At 38.1% G+C, this 20284-nt stretch overlaps 1 protein-coding gene across 3 annotated transcripts in view; it reads left to right on the forward strand.

The window, feature by feature from the left end:
* The window catches only part of Cntnap5b (contactin associated protein family member 5B), a 903684-nt gene that overhangs the window by 775487 nt on the left and 107913 nt on the right, over positions 1 to 20284 (forward strand). For all 3 annotated transcript variants that reach the window (XM_087580549.1, NM_001047873.2, XM_087580550.1), the window contains 1 exon segment: positions 14404 to 14643. In XM_087580549.1, the coding sequence (XP_087436675.1) occupies positions 14404 to 14643 (240 nt within the window).

A 20284-nucleotide genomic window follows, 5' to 3' on the forward strand; every position in this document is an offset into this window, starting at 1 on the left:
AAAACAGGAAAACAGGTCTACAGCACTCCTGACACATAGGCTTATAGGACAGTCTAGCCACTGTCAGAAATAGCAGAACAAAGTAACACTAGAGATAATCTGATGGCGAGAGGCAAGCACAGGAACCTAAGCAACAGAAACCAAGACTACATGGCACCATCTGAGCCCAATTCTCTCACCAAAGCAAACACGGAATATCCAAACACACCAGAAAAGCAAGATCTAGTTTCAAAATCATATTTGATCATGATGCTTGAGGACTTCAAGAAAGATGTGAAGAACTCCCTTAGAGAAACACAGGAAAATATTAATAAACAAGTAGAAGCCCACAGAGAGGAATCGCAAAAATCCTTGAAAGAATTCCAGGAAAACAGGATAGAAGCAATCAAGAAAGAACACATGGAAACAACCCTGGATATAGAAAACCATAAGAAGAGACAAGGAGCTGTAGATACGAGTTTCACCAACAGAATACAAGAGATGGAAGAGAGAATCTCAGGAGCAGAAGATTCCATAGAAATCATCCACTCAACAGTCAAAGATAATGTAAAGCTGGAAAAAGCAACAGGTCCAAAACATACAGGAAACCCAGGACTCAATGAGAAGATCAAACCTAAGGATACTAGGTATGGAAGAGAGTGAAGACTCCCAGCTCAAAGGACCAGTAAATATCTTCAACAAAATCATAGAAGAAAACTCCCCTAAGGTAAAAAAAGTGATACCCATAGGCATACAAAAAGCCTACAGAACTCCAAATAGATTGGACCAGAAAAGAAACACCTCCCAACACATAATAGTCAAAGAACCAAATGCACAAAATAAAGAAAGAATATTAATAGCAGTAAGGGGAAAAGGTCAAGTAACAAATAAAGGCAGACCTATCAGAATCACAACAGACTTTTCGCCAGAGACTATGAAAGCTGGAAGATACTGGAGAGATGTCATCCAGACCCTAAACAAACACAAATGCCAGCCCAGGTTAATGTATCCTGCAAAACTCTCAATTAACATAGATGGAGAAACCAAGATATTCCATGACAAGACCAAATTTACAAAATATCTTTGTACAAATCCAGCACTACAAAGGATAGGAAATGGTAAAGCCCAACATAAGGAGGCAAGCTATACCCTAGAAGAAGCAAGAAACTAATCATCTTGGCAACAAAACAAAGAGAAGAAAAGCACACAAACATAACCTCATATACAAATATGAATATAACAGGAAGCAAAAAATCACTATTCCTTAATAGCTCTCAACATCAATGGTCTCAACTCCCCAATAAAAAGACATAGATTAAAAAACTGGATACGCAACGAGAACCCTGCATTCTGCTGCCTACAGGAAACACACCTCAGAGACAAAGAGAGACAATATCTCAGAGTGAAAGGCTAGAAAACAACTTTCCAAGCAAATGGTCAGAAGAAGCAAGCTGGAGTAGCCATTCTAATATCAAATAAAATCAATTTTCAACAAAAAGTCATCAAAAAAGATAAGGAAGGACACTTCATCTTCATCAAAGGAAAAATCCACCTTGATGAACTCTCAATCCTAAATATCTATGCCCCAAATACAAGGGGACCTACACACGTAAAAGAAACCTTACTGAGGCTCAAAACACACATTGCACCTCACACAATAATAGTAGGAGATGTCAACACCCCACTCTCATCAATGGACATATCATGGAAACAGAAATTAAACAAAGACGTAGACAGACTAAGAGAAGTCATGAGCCAAATGGACTTAACAGATATTTATAGAACATTCTGTCTTAAAGCAAAAGGATATAACTTCTTCTCAGCTCCTCATGGTACTTTCTCTAAAATTGACCATATAATTGGTCAAAAAACGGGCCTCAAAAGGTACAGAAACATAGAATTAATCCCATGCGTGCTATCAGACCACCATGGCCTAAATCTGGTCTTCAATAACAATAAGGGAAGAAGGCCCACATATATGTGGAAATTGAGCAATGCTCTACTCAATGATAACCTGGTCAAGGAAGAAACAAAGAAAGAAATTAAAGACTTCTTAGAATTTAATGAAAATGAAGGTACAACACACCCAAACTTATGGGATACAATAAAGCTGTGCTAAGAGGAAAACTCATAGCGCTGAGTGCCTGCAGAAAGAAACAGGAAAGAGCATGTGTCAGCAGCTTGACAGCACACCTAAAAGCTCTAGAACAAAAAGAAGCAAATACACCCAGGAGGAGTAGAAAACAGGAAATAATCAAACTCAGAGCTGAAATCAACCAAGGAGAAACAAAAAGGACCATAGAAAGAATCAAGAGAACCAAAAGTTGGTTCTTTGAGAAAATCAACAAGATAGAAAAACCCTTAGCCAGACTAACGATAGGACACAGAGAGTGTGTCCAAATTAACAAAATCAGAAATGAAAAGGGAGGCATAACTACAGATTCAGAGGAAATTCAAAAAATCATCAGATCTTACTATAAAAGCCTATATTCAACAAAACTTGAAAAATGTACAGGAAATGGACAATTTCCTAGACAGATACCAGGTACCAAAGTTAAATCAGGAACAGATAAACCAGTTGAACAACCCCATAACTCCTAAGGAAATAGAAGCAGTCATTAAAGGTCTCCCAACCAAAAAGAGGCCAGGTCCAGACTGGTTTAGTGCAGAATCCTATCAGACCCTCATAGAAGACCTAATACCAATATTATCCAAAGCATTCCACAAAATTGAAACAGATGGAGCACTACCGAATTCCTTCTATGAAGCCATAATTACTCTTATACCAAAACAACACAAAGACCCAACAAAGAAAGAGAACTTCAGACCAATTTCTCTTATGAATATCGATTCAAAAGTACTCAATTAAATTCTGGGCAACCGAATACAAGAGTACATCAAAACAATCATCCACCATGATCAAGTAGGCTTCATCCCAGGCATGCAGGGATGGTTTAATGTAAGGAAAACCATGAAGGTGATCCATTACATAAACAAACTGAAAGAACAAAACCATATGATCATTTCATTAGATGCTGAGAAATCATTTGTCAAAATTCAACACCCCTTCATGATAAAAGTCCTGGAAAGAATAGGAATTCAAGGCCCATACCTAAGCATAGTAAAAGCCATGAACAGCAAACCAGTTGCTAACATTAAACTAAATGGAGAGAAACTTGAAGCGATCCCACTAAAATCAGGGAGTAAACAAGGCTGCCCACTCTCTCCCTACTTATTCAATATAGTTCTTGAAGTTCTAGCCGGAGCAATCAGACAACAAAAGTAGGTCAAGGGGATACAGATCGGAAAAGAAGAGGTCAAAATATCACTATTTGCAGATGATATGATAGCATATTTAAGTGATCCCAAAAGTTCCACCACAGAACTACTAAAGCTGATAAACAACTTCAGCAAACTGGCTGGGTATAAAATTAACTCAAAAAATCAGTAGCCTTCCTCTACACAAAAGAGAAACAAACCCAGAAAGAAATTAGGGAAAGGACACCCTTCATAATAGACCCAAATAATATAAAGTACCTCGGTGTGACTTTAACCAAGCAAGTAAAAGATCTGTACAATAAGAACTTCAAGACTCTGAAGAAAGAAATTAAAAAAGACCTCACAAGATGGAAAGATCTCCCATGCTCATGGATTGGCAGGAGTAATATAGTGAAAATGGCCATTTTACCAAAAGCGATCTACAGACTCAGTGTAATCCCCATCAAAATACCAATCCAATTCTTCAAAGTGTTATACAGAAAAATTTGCAAATTCATCTGGAATAACAAAAACCCAAAATAGCTAAAACTATCCTCAACAATAAAAGGACTTCAGGGGGAATCACTATCCCTGAACTCAAGCAGTATTACAGAGCAATAGTGATAAAAACTGCATGGTATTGGTACAGAGACAGACAGATAGACCAATGGAATAGAATTGAAGACCCAGAAATGAACCCACTCACCTATGGCACTTGATTTTTGACAAAGGAGCCAAAACCATCCAATGGAAAAAAGATAGCATTTTCAGCAAATGGTGCTGGTTCTACTGGAGAGCAACATGTAGAAGAATGCAGATCGATCCATGCTTATCACCCTGTACAAAGCTTAAGTCCAAGTGGATCAAGTACCTCCACATCAAACCAGATACACTCAAACTAATAGAAGAAAAAATAAGGAAGCATCTGGAACACATGGGCACTGGAAAAAATTTCCTGAACAAAACACCAATGGCTTATGCTCTAAGATCAAGAATTGACAAAAGGGATCTCATAAAACTGCAAAGCTTCTGTAAGGCAAAGGACACTGTGGTTAGGACAAAACGGCAGCCAACAGATTGGGAAAAGATCTTTACCAATCCTACAACAGATAGAGGCCTTATATCCAAAATATACAAAGAACTCAAAAAGTTAGACCGCAGGGAGACAAATAACCCTATTAAAAATGGGGTTCAGCACTAAACAAAGAATTCACAGCTGAGGAATGCCGAATGGCTGAGAAACACCTTAAGGAATGTTCAACATCTTTAGTCATGAGGGAAATGCAAATCAAAACAACCCTGAGATTTCACCTCACACCAGTGAGAATGGCTAAGACCAAAAACTCAGGTGACAGCAGATGCTGGGAGGATGCGGAGAAAGAGGAACACTCCTGAATTGTTGGTGGGATTGCAGACTGGTACAACCATTCTGGAAATCAGTCTGGAGGTTCCTCAGAAAATTGGACATTGAACTGCCTGAGGATCCTGCTATACCTCTCTTGGGCATATACCCACAAGATGCCCCAACATAGAAAAAAGACACGTGCTCCACTATGTTCATCTCAGCCTTATTTAAAATAGCCAGAAGCTGGAAAGAACACAGATGCCCTTTAACAGAGGAATGGATACAGAAAATATGGTACATCTACACAATGGAATATTACTCAGCTATCAAAAACAATGCCTTTATGAAATTCGTAGGCAAATGGTTGGAAGTGGAAAATATCCTGAGTGAGGTAACCCAATCACAGAAAAACACACATGGTATGCACTCATTGATAAGTGGCTATTAACCCAAATTCTTGAATTACCCTACATGCCTAGAACAAGTGAAACTCAAGACAGATAATCAAAATGTGAATGCTTCACTCCTTCTTTAAAAGGGGAACAAGTATACCCTTGGCAGGGAAGAGAGAGGCAAAGATTAAAACAGAGACTGAAGGAACACCCATTCAGAGCCTGCCCCACATGTGGCCCATACATATACAGCCATCCAATTAGACATGATGGATGAGGTAAAGAAGGGCAGGCTGATAGGAACTGGATTTAGAATCTCCTGAGAGACACAGCCAGAATACAGCAAATGCAAAGGCGAATGCCAGCAGCAAACCTCTGAACTGAGAATAGGACCCACATTAAAGGAATCAGAGAAAGAACTGGAAGAGCTTGAAGGGGCTCGAGACCCCATTTGAACAACAATGCCAAGCAACCAGAGCTTCCAGAGACTAAGCCACTGCCTAAAGACCATACATTGTCTGACCCTGGACTCTGACCTCATAGGTAGCAATGAATATCCTAGTAAGAGCACCAGTGGAAGGGGAAGCCCTGGGTCCTGCTAAGACTGAACCCCCAGTGAACTAGATTGTTGGGGGGAGGGCGGCAATGAGGGGAGGATGGGGAGGGGAACACCCATTAAGAATGGGAGGGGAGGGATAAAAAAAGACTGAGACTAAGTGATTTAAAACCTTCTTATGATTATGTGTCCTTTTCTTAATTAATAACTCCATTAATTAATAAAATACCAAAATTTTAATTAAAAATTATATAGAACTGTGTTAGTTCTATTTAAATATCATATCTTTAGAGGAAGTTTGCAATTCAATAAGACTTAATATCTCTTTTTGGTGGCATCTGTTCTTGTATTTTCACAATTTTCATGTGAAAGTCTAATTTATGTTCAGGTAGTAGTGATGAATTTCTATGCCTGAAGCAGAATCTAAAGGACTGTTTTTTACAAGCTCATAACTATGTGACTATTGCAAGAAGAGATATTAGATGAGACTCCTGCAAGTTAAAAGTGAAAGAGGCAGCAGTGTTTTTGTCAGTTTTTTTTTGTTGTTGTTGTTCTGTTTTGTTTTGTTTTAATCACCACACATTTGTATTGACAATACATGCAGTGAGTTATTCAAGCATGTGGATTGGATTGTAAGAGACAAGTTTTATCCATGTTCAGTCAATGGAACATGCCTCCTTTTGTTATTCTTCTCTTTTCAGTGAAATTACTGTATTTTAATTGAGTTTGCCGTGATGAAACTGGAAAGAGGAAAAATGCTAGTGGAGGTCATCATAGTTTTGCTTTTGTTTTTGTTTTTTGTCTTTTTAATTTCTTTATGTGTTACTGTTTAAAGTTCTATGAGAATTATATTTACAAATGTCAACTGAACAAAGGCCACTGAAGTCCCAATATTTCCATTTTTTTCAATTCATCTGGGCAATATATAGATCAATATCTTGCTTAGACATTTCACTAGTTTCTTGTTTAGTTTCTGTGATAAAATATCCCAACAAAATCAACAAGGAAGAAAGGGCTTATTCAATTTACAGTTCCAGATTAGAGTTCATCAACAGGTAGAGAGAGGAACTTAAAGCAACTTCTTATATCTACAGACAAGAACAGAGAGAGAGAGTACATGCATGTTTACTCTCAGCTCATCTTCTCTTTTATATAGTTTATGATCTACAACCAAAGAATAGTGCCACTTACCTTTATGTTGCACCCCTCACATACAAGGGATAATCAGGCTTACCCCTTAGCGTTGCACATAGCCAGCTTAATCTAATCAATATCTCATTGAGAATTTCTTAAAAAGTGACTCTATATTATTTCAAATTTGCAAAATTAACCATCAACAAAAATGAAGATCTGTGTTCTTCATCACTCAGAAATGTTGAGGCATTTTATTTAGGCAGTACAAATTGTCATTAGTCTTGTGTGTGTGTCTTTACTGGAATAGATTCAGTAAGACATCAATTGAGAACTGATGCCTGTTCAGACACCTTTAGCCATGGGAGGACTTACAAATCAAGTAAAGTGTCTTGCAGCGTTTTGAGCATTGGATCATTTTCTGTGGTCATGATATCTTTCTTTGTATCAGGCATAGGCTGCATCTTATAAAAGAAATACCTCCTGGCAAGGCATTGTTTCTTCAATGTCATCACATGTAAAGTACTAACCAATGAGTCCTTCCATGATAGAGTCCCAGAAAACATCAAGAGGACAGAGGATGCTATCAAGATTATTCCTTCATAATTTGTACCTCATTACTGAGTAAATGTTTCTTGTTGAACAAGTGATTTGGCTTGTGTAGTTAGTCTAATTTCCCCCTGGAGCATGCTGTTTTTGTCTCCTGAGTGATAATAGTACAGGTGGCTGCCAAGACAAACCTTCCATGTGCCATATGAATCCTGGAGGTCTGAATGTCTCATCTCACCCTTGTGCTGCGAATTAGTATTCTGGATGAGACTTTGGTAGAGAAGTAGCTGGCATAAGGATAAAATTGTCTTTGCCATTGAATAGAATAAAGTTCAAGACTGAAAGGGGTCTACACCCTGCATGTGTCACTCCTGTGTGCATAGATCAATGTGTAGAGAAAAGTCTCACATTTTCTCAGTTGGGTGTGGCATCATTTCAGATATACATTGAATACTTATGAAGATGACTATGAGTCTCATTTATGCTGTTGTTTTCTCCTGTTTCTTTTCTTTTTTTTAAAATTTCCTTTCATGCAGGCTGTTGAGCTGCATAAAATTAGCTGGTTACATTGCAACCCTAATCACGATGCAGAGGGAGATGTATGCTGTGCTTATGTCTCTGTCCCCAAACCCCCACCCCTTCTTTTTCAGTCCAGGAAAGAAACCAATGAAAATGGTGCCATCCACTTTCAGTATGACCCTTCCCACCTCAATTCATACAATCTAGAAATCCCTCAAACACATCAGAGGATTGGCTCCTATGGAATTCTACATCAGTCAAGTTAACAATTAAGATTTACTATGACATATATTAGGCTTCTTTAGGCTGTTTACTTGCTTGGGGCAAAGTAATTCATATAGAAAATATGAATATTCAAAGATAGAAAAAAGACAGGAGGGAAGAAAGAAGTAAGGCAATGAAGAAAAATGGAAAGGAAGAATGAGGAGTAACGAGATGAACCATAGCAACAGAAAAATCTGTTGATGTACTCATTTTCGTTTAATCAGAGTCATATTTTGCCCATTCAGTGCAGTCTGCAAGGGAGCTAAAGGAGACTATGAGAAAGGGAGACTCCTGGGCTTCTTCAGCGATACAGACATAAAGCCCACTCTCTAGAGGCCATGGACATCTGTCCGTTCTTCCCTCTTAATAAGATAGGTGAAGGTGAGTTGAAAGTAAACCTACCAGTATTCATTCTCTTTCTCTTCTCATTGTAGATGTGAGGAGTTGCTTCCAGTTCCAGCCTCGACTTTCTCTTGTGATAGAATCTATCCTGGAATTATAAAAACTGAATAAGACTTTTCTTCCCTGTTGTTTTGATGGAAAATTTATCACACAAACTGAACAGGAAACAAGGGGAAAAATTAAACAAATCATGCATTCAGTCAATCACTCATTAACTCACTCACCCAATCATTCATTTGTTGATCAAATAAATTAAACTAAAATGGAAATAGTGTGACTTCAATTGCCTTTCAGGAGATGACATTTGAAAATGTACCTGTCGTTGAACTCTAAACTGTGAGACACAAGGCAACAATCAAAGATTGCATCCACCAAATTTTTCTCCCTTTTCTAATTTCAAGACAAACTCAGTAAAACACAATAATTTCTAATATGGGAATCAATAGAGAAAGAAGCATAACAGAAATGAGCATGCTTCTTAAATTGACCTTGGCTACAATTCTATCAATATGTCAGTTTCAGTCCCATCCACATGCTTATACAACTCACTGTATTGGTGATCAATTTTACTATCTGCTGATAAAACTTAGGTTTGAAATGTAGGAGGTGATTTTTACTCAATTCAAGGAACCATTATTCTACTGAATTCACCTTATATCTTTGCAAATGAGGTATGCCATAGCAATTTACTTTTAGCTACACCATCCAACCAATGGCCTTTTTTGTGAAGATGATTGATGTCAGAAGCCAAGAGAATGATGAATGGGTGTGTATTTCTTAGAATAGCAGTCCATGTCAAAAAGAAGCAGATGAAGTTAGATTCTCTTTCTTGTGGTATTAGTCTCAATTATTTATTATAATATCTCAGCTCTTAGCGGTGGGAATCCTCTGAAGTGTTGCCAGTCCCTAGAACTTTTTTCATACCAGTTATTTGATGGAAAGTTTGTTTGGGTCCTGACTATAGCTATAGAAACCTTTCTGAAGTTGATTTCTTCACTTTGTGGACTAAAGGGCACTTTCTCATTCATTGAGAATTATATGAACTTGGAAAGTCTAGTATAACACGAGCATGCTTGAAATGACTATGCTAAAAGATAATGGAATTACTCTGAATCTCAGGCAACACAAATCAAGATTGAGACTTTAAAGAAAAGCTGCAAACTACTCTAAGAATAAAGCTATGCTTTTCATTTTTCTAACTGTGTAGTAAATGGTTGTGTGAATTTTCTCTGAGAGATGTATACAATTAACTGTAAATTATGATCCTAGACAGGACAAAAAACTACAAAGCACGAAAGCAATTGCACTTAACACTCCCTTATTAAGAAATATAATTTACTGTTTCTTATATGACTATAGATGAGGCATGTTCACAGTAACATGGTTGAGTCAGGTAGCTGCCTCACTGACAGTTCATTTTGGCCTAGAATATGACTCACAAAAGCTGATTTGCTCATGTCCCTGTACCACTTACACACATTTTGGGAATGGGGAGTAGGGGATAAAGGATATTCTGTTTGTATAATTGTTATTACTCTGATAACCTTTGGGAGGTACATATGAATACTTTCTGAATAGTATAAATTTTGTTTATGTCACCAGTCTTAATAAGCCTTCCTAAGAAGGAATGCTAAAATTTGCAAAAATGGCTACTCAACATCTGAAGTAAGACAAAATTCAAATTAAGATATCAGAAAATATATTACTATGACAGCAGAAATATGCATGTGCAGAGTCAGCAAATGTGGGCAGGGTATGGAAAAAAGGCAGCAAGAAAGCAGGCACACTGTCATCTGATTTGTCATTGAAAGATACACTGGAATTTTGCAAATGTTATTTTCTTTTAAAAATTGGCAACATGGAGATAGAATCTTAACATTAGATACAGGCACTTGCTGCCAAGCCTGACAACCTCATTTCAATTCCCAGAACCTACATGGTAGAAGGAGAAAACTGACTATTGTAACTTGTCATTTAATACTGCGTGTTCCTGTGTCTCTCTGTGTCCATGTACATGTATTTGTACAATATGTTTGTGTTGTCTCTGTGTGCATGTGTAGTATGTATGTATATGTGTTTATGATATCTCTCTAAACCTATAGATTTAAGTGTGCATCTATGCTTGTGTTTTCTCTCTGTATACATGTATATTCATGTGCCGTTGTATGTGTAGGTTTGGCTCAGTGTATGTGTTTCTGTATGTGTATACATATAGAGATGTGCACACATGCATATATTATGATGATGGTAAGTGCCATCATAAAATTATCTAACATTTAGCTAATCTGTGTATTCTTCACAATAAAATAATCTGTTCTATAAAATTGTCTTCTTGGTAAAAATAAAACACAAACAGGTAAAAATATAGCTTTATTCACTGTGCAAGGTAATACACAATGTCTCATTTCATTTGGCTCTGTCAGCATCTGACAGGACATGAGGTTCTTGTCTAGGGAAAATCACAATGAATTTTGTAAGTCTCTACGTTGAGAAGTTAATTTTTACCTGAGAAATTGCCCCTGCAATCCTTCATTTATAAACTTGTTGACTAAGCCATACAAAAGAAAGTGTGCAATAGATGTTGCATTTGCCATCTCTGCTAGGGGAAAAATGATACTAACAAGATATAGGAAGAGTTATTCAAATCTGTGAAGGGAAGTGGCTACAGAGTATGAGAAACAGAAACAAATATTAAACTCCATAAATCTTCCCATATATTTTGTATATAATACACAGAAAAGAAATAATGGGCTTTCCGTTATTATCAGATTATATGTGGAAATTATTTATTTTGTGGATAAAGGAGACTTACTCACAGGAGTTGATACAGACATGACAATGTAATTGAGATTTGGTCTCTTGGATTGCATTTTTCTCATGACTGGAAACAATCTTGTTATGTTATTTTTTTTTCAGAATAAAAAAGTTGCCTTGTGCCTCAGTAATGTACATTTTTATTCTTTTGACTCAAGCAGTGAATGTCATATATATATACTAGCCTGGTAAACGCATAAGGTAAACTGGTGTCTTAGATCTGATAAAACATTTTGACAAAAATTGCTTAATTTGTGTTCATGATTGCAGAGAGTTAGAGTCATAACCATCATGGTAGGAACCATGGCAACAGCAAGGCAGGCATTACCCAAAGCAATTGCCAAACCTATGTCTTGATAATAAGAATGAGGCACGGAGAGCTATGTGACTTTTGAAACCTCCGAGCCAGACTCAAGTGACACACCATCTCCAACAAGATCATACCTCCTAATTTTTTCCTAGAGAGTTCTACCAACTAGGGAAGAGCATGAAGACTTAAGCTTAAGGAAGCTATTTTTACTCAAACCCCAACATACATAGGAGGGGTTAAGAAAGGTATATTTTAACTATCATTCCATTTCTAACTATCTACACTGTTTGTTATTTTCTCATGGCAGCATTTATTCTATCATACCTTCAACTTAATTCTCCCCTTCCATGTGTACATGTGTATTTTTTATCTCTGTGTATATGCATATATATTTGGATACACATATGAGTGCATGTGATCACGTGTATACCAGAGCATGTAGAGTTCTGAGAAGAGTCTTTGACACCTCCCCTAACAATAACTTGTGCCCTGTCTCACCAACACCAGGTTTTGAGTTTATTTCCCTTGTCAACCTATTTCTTGTGTAAGAAAGCAAAACGTGTATGCCTATTCTATCTACCTTGATAGGAACACATGTGGATATAATTAGTTTCTATACTAGTGTTTCTCAACATTCTTAATGCTGTGACCCTTTAATTATTCATGGTGTTCTGACATTAAAGTTATATTCAGCTTACTTCATAACTGTAATTTTGCTAGTGTTATGAATTGTAATGTAAATATCTGATATGCAGTATATCTGATATGGGGACCTGTGAAAAGTTGGTTCACCCCAAAAGGGATCATTACACATAGGCTGAAAACTGCTATTGTAAACAAAGCCATAATAGAGTTGAAGCATAGGGTGTTAAAGAGGAATGAGTCTCAGTTAAGATAGCCAGTAGATACAGAAAGAATTGATTTGTGGTTTATTGCCACAGATTTTCACCTGCTCCTTCTTCTCCCCCTCTTTACTTCTCTCTCCATCTCTTCCTTCTTTTTCACATTAGTACATTTGTCAGAAATCAAGAATTTATACAAACTCTTCACTCATCTGTGATATGACCTAGAGCTCACAGTTTGAACACTAAGTACTTGTTTTCTAAATCCAGAATGGCCCTCCACATCTTCTGGAATCTCCCAGAATTCTCAGCACTGAATATATCCAGGCTAATGAGATTTATCTGTGCCTATTGTCTCTTAGCACATATACTCTCATTCATAAGGGATATACTAGGTTTTCTATGTGAACAGAATATTGAGAAAGTTTCAATTTGTTTAATGCTTCATGGAGATTATTGAAGTCTCGTGTGACCCCTCCAGATGTCTCAGCTGAAAGTCATGTTACAGACAAATTCTGAATGGAAACTGAGAAATATTATCTACTAAATAGGATTTTTATTGATAAACACTAGACTTGATAAATAAATAATGCACCTAATGATTCTTGGCAATAGGTGAATACTCAAGGCCCAAAGGACAGCAGTAACTGAACACGCTTATTCCATGACCTACAGTAAGCTTTACTATAAACACATAGAATAATAGTTCAAATAGCTTAAACTAAAGGAATTCAATTGTCAGTTCTGCTAACAAGTGAGTGACATTGAGTTGAATTCCAACACCTCTCTTTTCCTCTTCCAGTGCATAGTCGTAGCATGATGAGTAGGATATTTGTTATAGGATTTATCCATGTGTCCTGGAAAATTTATAACAAGATGTTTCCTTTTTGTTCTTTGGACTTAAGAATTCCTCACACTAATTTCTGAGCCTGTCAGGATTGTGTGGCCTTGATCCCACACAATTATTCTCATGAGGAAGCTCATCAGAAGGGTAATTTCATCTTATACATAAGCACAAGGGAATATGTTACAGTTTTGTCTCTGAGGCTCACTGAAAGGCTCTCTTTGAAATTTGCCAGAAAGGATAATCTGACTCTACACCTTTGATTTCCAGTGAAAGACACTGTAAGCCACATAAAAACCCATATCTTATTCATGTTCAGAGACCATAACTGTGTAAATTTTCATTCTTAACCATTTTAAGAAGAGCTCCGTTTCCCTCTTAGTCTCTCCCTCTCTCAAGGCAATTTTTCTTTGAAACTTGATTTCACATATCCAAAGCTGACTTTGAACATTCTATGTAGCCAAAGAAGACCTTTACCTTTTGATCTCTCAACCTTACATCTTGAATATTGAGATTCTTGTTGTATGCAGCATGCATAGTTTATTTAATGGTACTGGTATTTGAACTCAGGCTTCATGAATGCCAGGCAACCACTCTACCACTCTACCAACTAAATAATATGGCCCTGACTTCCAGTTTCTTTAACTTTATTTCTTTCACTGCAATCTTATGAAAAATTTAGCAGAGCTGACAAATGCACTACATATAAGTGTTGCCACAAAGATGTTATTTTCGTGCGATAAAATGTTACAGGTGCAGAGAAGGAAGTTGGGATGAGCTTATGCTTCAGTTGAGTTTCTTTGGGAAAGTAACAGCATCAAGACCACTAAAGCCTGACAGGTCCAGAAATGATCATGAGCTCTTATTTCAAATAACAAAACAGGGATCATCTTGTTCTTATAAATTTTCAAGGAGGCAGGGATTAGTCTTATACCAAATGCCTTATTCAACATGCTAGACATCATCGGCATCAAAGCTATCTAATGTCCTGCTAATAGGGAAGAGGCAGCCCTTGTTTGCAGCTACAAAGGGAAGAGGATAAGCTGCCTATCTCACTGTGTCTAGGAAAAAAGTTCGTAGCAAGATATGTCCTGATTTATGGGAGAGGGGGCATTTAGAGACTCTGTGATCTATCAGTTGCATATATGTATTATAGCTATCACACTTTTCATGTTTGTCCTTTATTTTGCACGATTAGGAGGAACATCATCAAGACAAAAAGGCTTTCTTGGATGCATCCGTTCCCTACACTTGAATGGGCAGAATATAGATCTGGAGGAGAGGGGAATGGTCACTTCTGGAGTCAGACCTGGTTGTCCAGGTCATTGCAGCAGCTATGGAAACAACTGCCACAATGGGGGAAAGTGTGTGGAGAAGCATAATAGCTACTCCTGTGACTGTACCAAGTCTCCATATGAAGGACCTTTCTGCCAGAAAGGTAAGACAGACATACATGCCACTAGTGTATCTGGTTCCATAGCATAAAAAAACTATGGTCAATGATTATGTGCCCTTAGGCAGTCCACACCATTGCTACTGCAGGTAATATACTACCTAAAGTCAATGGTACCTATGCTTTCACACAATCTATACCATTTCCCCTATGTGTGGAATTGTAGTACCCATGAGGCATTTTCAAAACAATGTTCTTCATGTCCTCAAGTGCTGTGGTCTAGCCTCAATACAGGATAGGGATTCTCAACTGGAAGCAAGGATATCTGATAGGTGCAATTTTTAAAAAAAATTATTACATGTTTAAACACCAACATTTTCTTTGAGGACAAACTGAAAGACAGTTTCCAGGCTTGTGATTAAACTCACTGTTTCACTTTGTTATTTCCAGCATGAGGTTGTTAGCACTCACTCCCTAGCACTCCCTCACCAGCACTTTCTTGGATTTAACATTGTTTAACATTGTGATCTCTCTCTCTCTTCTCTCTCTCTCTCTCTCTCTCTCTCTCTCTCTCTCTCTCTCTCTCTCTCACCCTTGCTAACCCCAGTCTTTTCTTATCCAAAAATGGAAGTAGAAAGAGAGACATTGCACAATCACATTTGCCAATAAAGTCATCACTAACTAGACTCAATTTGTGATCACTCAATCAATAGCACAAAGTTAGGAGAAAATACATGGGAGAAAGGACTTGGAGGGGGTAGGATCAAAAAAAATTATATGCATCTCGGTTTGCTTTCTGCTGCTGTGACAAATGCCAAGATCCACTCAGGGAGGCAGGGTCTATCTGGTTTATATGCACAGTGTATCATCAAGAGATCACAACTCAGGAACTCAAGACAGGAGGGCAAGTAAAGTCTACTTAGGAGTCTTGCTTTCTGGGCTTGCTCCTATTAGCTTGCTCTCCCTGTTTCTTTGCACAACCCAGAGCCACTTGCCTAGATACTGCACTGCCTACAGTGGCCTAGCTTTTTTCACTGCTCTGGCTCTGCAATCTGTGGTACAGATGGCTCCTCTCCTAGAATCAGGTCAGCTCTGTCCCATTGCAGCTACTTACCTTCTCAGTTGTGCCAAAATTCTGGAATCTCTAAAAGAATGAAGACTATACCATAGCCAAATGCTTCCTGGACTATCTTTTGTGCTTGTGACACTACGACATGCTGCCCAACTTCATCTTCTCCCTCCATTTCTGGAGTTTCTACTGTAACTGAGGTTATACCTTCAAAAATGACCTCTACTGACCTATCATGATGCCATACTTTAGCTTGTCTATATGAGTTTTTCATTACTGCAGTTCCATACCTCAAAAACCAGTAGTGTCTGGAATATTCTTATATATTCTTATATATGGAATATTCTTATATGTAGCTTGGTGCCAGCTAGAAATTTAGCTTTGGTCTCTCTGTATTATGGCTTGATGGGCTTATCATGAGTAAACACTTCCCAAAAAATATTTTGCCTCAGTAATGGTGGACTCTTATTAGTCACAACTGGTCTTTAAAGTCCAGCTGACTAGCTTCTGTTATTTCAGAGAAACATAACATTTACCTCCAAAGATTGTTACTGCAATATATCACAAGATCATTTAAGATAGAATCTCTCCTTTGTCTGAAATGTAAAAGCCTAGCCTCCATCATCAGCTTAGCTTTCAATATCATGTTTCAGATTCATGTCAGATAGCAAAGTATACTCTGATCAGACAATTTTTCAATCCTCCCCAAAATAACATGTTCAGGTCTTTCCAAACAATATTCCGTAAGCCTTTCAATTTCCATTTCAATGTACTCTTCCTTGCTGTGATAAATACTATGAACAGAAGAACTTAGGGGAGCAAAATGGCTTATTTGACTTAGACATAACAATCTTTCATTAGAGGATAGAGCAATGACCCAAATCAAGGACCAAGAAGCAGGATCCGTAGCAGAGACAATGGAGGAATACTTGACGACATGCTGGCTGTGACATCCTGGTCCTGATTTCTTGGGTAATTCGGGACCACTTGCCCAAGGATGGCACTGCCAACAGTAGGCTGAGACCTCCTATATCAACCATTAAGAAAAGTCTTCCATAGATTATTCTACAGGACAATCTGATGGAGGCATTTCTCTATTGAAGATTCCTCTCCCTGGTTAACCCTGACCTGGGACAAGATTGAGAAAAACTAACAAAGACATAATATATGGCATTCTTAAAGAATAAGAAAATACATTTTAACCTAATTTGAAGACAAAAATGTTCTTAGTTTTCACAAGGAGAGACCTCTCTTACCAATCTCTCAAAATTTGGAGTGCATCCTTGAGTGGTCCAATCATTACCAGAAGCACATACAGATGCAGAGGAACAGACAAGAAACTTAGGTATATAAACAGCTTATTGTAGCATTTATGACAAAAATCTTCTAATGGTGAGAGGGACTTGGACAGTGGCTCTGCCTGTACTTCTTAACATCCCATAACAATTCTTTAAGTTCAACCTCATTTTTATAGGTTCTCTTTTCTGCAACATTTGTATTTATTTTGACAATACTGCCATAACTGTTAAAATACACTTTCACCATTTTGATCCATAAGATAATAAGCACATGTATTCTCCCTAGCCTCTTAAGTATCCTACATACTCCACAGTTTCTAATTTCTACCTCTATATTAAAATTAAATGATCTCCCCCAACACACACACACACACACACACACACACATACACACACACACACACACACACACACATAAGCAATGGGTGTAAGATGACCTTCTGGATAATATATTTGTCGTGACATTTGGCTCAGAGAAAAGTGATGTGAAACTAAAAAGAAGAACCATGTGCCAAGATAGAGTGCTTGAGCAGAAGGGTGTTCTCTGCTACAGTGCTCTTCTCTGCTTCATGCTGCAGCACCCTTTGTCAGGGATAAGGTTTTTAAACATGTGAAATATCAAGAATAAAATTAAGGAAATGTCTTCCATTACTAGTACTTGGCCAAATTACAAACTTTCTATTCCTGGTAGTGCTATGACAAAAGGAAGAAGTGTTCTTCTAGACTTGTTATGCTTAGTTTGCTAGAACCCCAGGAGACCTCTAGAAATTGTGACACTGATGTAATATACAAAGAGTTTTTATTATGGGAGCCCTGACCTGGTTCACTGTCCTTCTTGCGGCTCCAGTTAGGAGAACAACACCTAAGTCTAATGATTTGATATAGATAGATCAATTAGATAGACAAACAAACAGACAGATAGATATAGGTATAGGTATAGGTATAGTATAGGTAGAGGTAGAGGTAGAGGTAGAGGTAGAGGTAGAGGTAGAGGTAGAGGTAGAGGTAGAGGTAGAGGTAGAGGTAGAGGTAGAGATAGAGATAGAGATAGAGATAGAGATAGAGATAGAGATAAATACAAAGCATAAAGTGTGGCTCTTGACCCCTGTCATTACGTGATTGGGTAGGGGAAATTGAAGTGCTGTCCTTCAAACCTGATAGCATTAGTTCAGACAGGGAGGCAAAATTGTGCAGCTGGAAAAAGAGCTTTTTGACCGGGAAGAAATAACTTTTTCCGCGAAGAGACCAATGTGTGTTTTAAGGTGGTAACAGGTGCCTGAGATACTTAATTGCCTCTTTCTCATAGCTCAAGAGTGGGCTTTATCACTTCAAGGATAGTAACTCCTGCCTTGTTCAAAGGTCGGACCCATCTGCACTGGCAGAGTGCTGTCACAAAAGAAGTATCACAATATTCGCAATATTTGGGTGCTAGATTGGGCTCCTTTTGCCTTCCCTCTTCAAATGCCCAAGGCACATATGTTGGGGAAAGGGGGAAAGGGGATACTAATTGCTCTGGCTCCATGCATGGGCAAGAGATTATAGAGATGGGGGGCAAGTTTCCTGTGTTTCTTCAGGCTTATAATTTCAGAGATTTCAGCCCATATCCTTGGCTCTGTTGATTTGGATTTCATGTTGATAAGGGACCTCATCATGAGTGAATGTGACAAAGAAAAATCTATTTTTTACAGCATTTGTGAGGCAGTAGTGAGACAGGCAGATGTAGAGATCTCAGGATCTCCTTCAAAGACATGCTACCAATGGCCCAACTGCTTTCCAGAAAAGTCTACTTTCTTAGACTGTTTGTAAAGATTGAGTTTCATTTTTAGGTTTCTGATATAAACTTATGCCATGAGTGTGAGGAAGCCAAAGGAGGCCAGAAGAGAGAAACAGATTCCTTGAAACTCATGATACAGGTGGTTTTAGGTGTTTAAGAGGGCACTAAGAATGAAATTAAAGTGCTCTGGAGGAGGAAGAGCACTTAGCCTCTGATCCATTGCTCAGGCCATGTGATGCTCAATCGCACTCAGGGATGGTGCCTTTGATTTGTTTGATTTGCTGTTTTGCTTAGGGCTTGTTCTTATTTAGATTTCATTCTTTAAAAGAATGATAAAAATATCCTTCTACTTATGTAGCTTTTTGATTTTGTTCATGCTTAAAACCTTTATTGTTAATGTAAGTGAGTCTTAACTACTGGGAGACCTCCCCTCCCCAAGTGAGACATAAGAATGGAGTTCAATGCAAATGCAAGAGGTTTCTTTTGAATCTATTGGCTAGCAAGCATATAACACACATTCCAACTCTATCTGCGACCACAATATCAGGTGACTATCAATCTGCAGTTTTTCAAGGATATTCTTACTCTTCTGGAGAACTGTGGGTGGAGAATGGAACTTAGCCTGGCCTTGACCTGAGGCAGTGGGTTGAAGGCTGGAGAAAGTACCTAGGGATTTTCATTAGTCTTTTAAAAACACTTCAAATTCAAAGTCCCACCCTCCATCTCCCACCCCCAGCTCCCAGTTCAGATGTATATTGTCACAAGTTAAATAAGCAGAGTTGCCTCAAAAAAGCAGAAAAGTAAGCTACTGAGGGGAAGACTGGAAATTTATATGTATATGGAGGAAAGTGGGGACAGATCTATATTCATCATATGAGAGGGAGTTCACAATATTTGTCTTTCTGAACCTTGCTTATTATTTTTCAGTCTTTTAAGCTAATGATGTGCAATTGCATGCATTTATCTGAGACTCACATAGTTTTGATCTTTAGAGCTAAATGTGCTCTCAGGATAAACATCTCCTGTACAGTGATTCAGAGAGTGCTCTGTACTCAAAGTGGGCTAAACCCCCACCCCAGAACTGGAATGGGTTTGATGGCTTCAGGTACTTAAGAATAATCTTGACTGTAAAAAACGTTAAGAGGCTTTTAACAGTCTATTGCATCTCAAAGGAACAGAGGAAGGCTACCTGCCTTAAAAGCCTCCAGTTAATTGTTGTAATTCCCTAAGGCCTAGGTGAGAAGTGTGTTTTTATGCTTTCCCCTCGGTTAAATTGAAGGGGGTAGTGGCAGGGGTTGCCGGAAGGTGTATATTTGCATCTCAAAGGCACAGAGGAGGTTAACACTGACAGGATACCAAATGTAAAAGTGGCTACTTAAATCATAAGGCTTGGGTGGAAAGTGTGTTGGTGTGGTTACTGCTTGCTTTAATTGACAGGAGTGGTGGAGTGGGATGGGTTTGGGGGGCAGGGGAAGCAGGCTGCTAGACCGTATGACCTTGTAAATCTTTTTGTCCTGGCTGACATTCATTCTGACATAGGTGTGT

This window comes from Rattus norvegicus, chromosome 13 (genome assembly GCF_021556685.1).
Source record: "Rattus norvegicus strain SHRSP/BbbUtx chromosome 13, alternate assembly SHRSP_T2T, whole genome shotgun sequence".
NCBI lineage: Eukaryota > Metazoa > Chordata > Mammalia > Rodentia > Muridae > Rattus > Rattus norvegicus.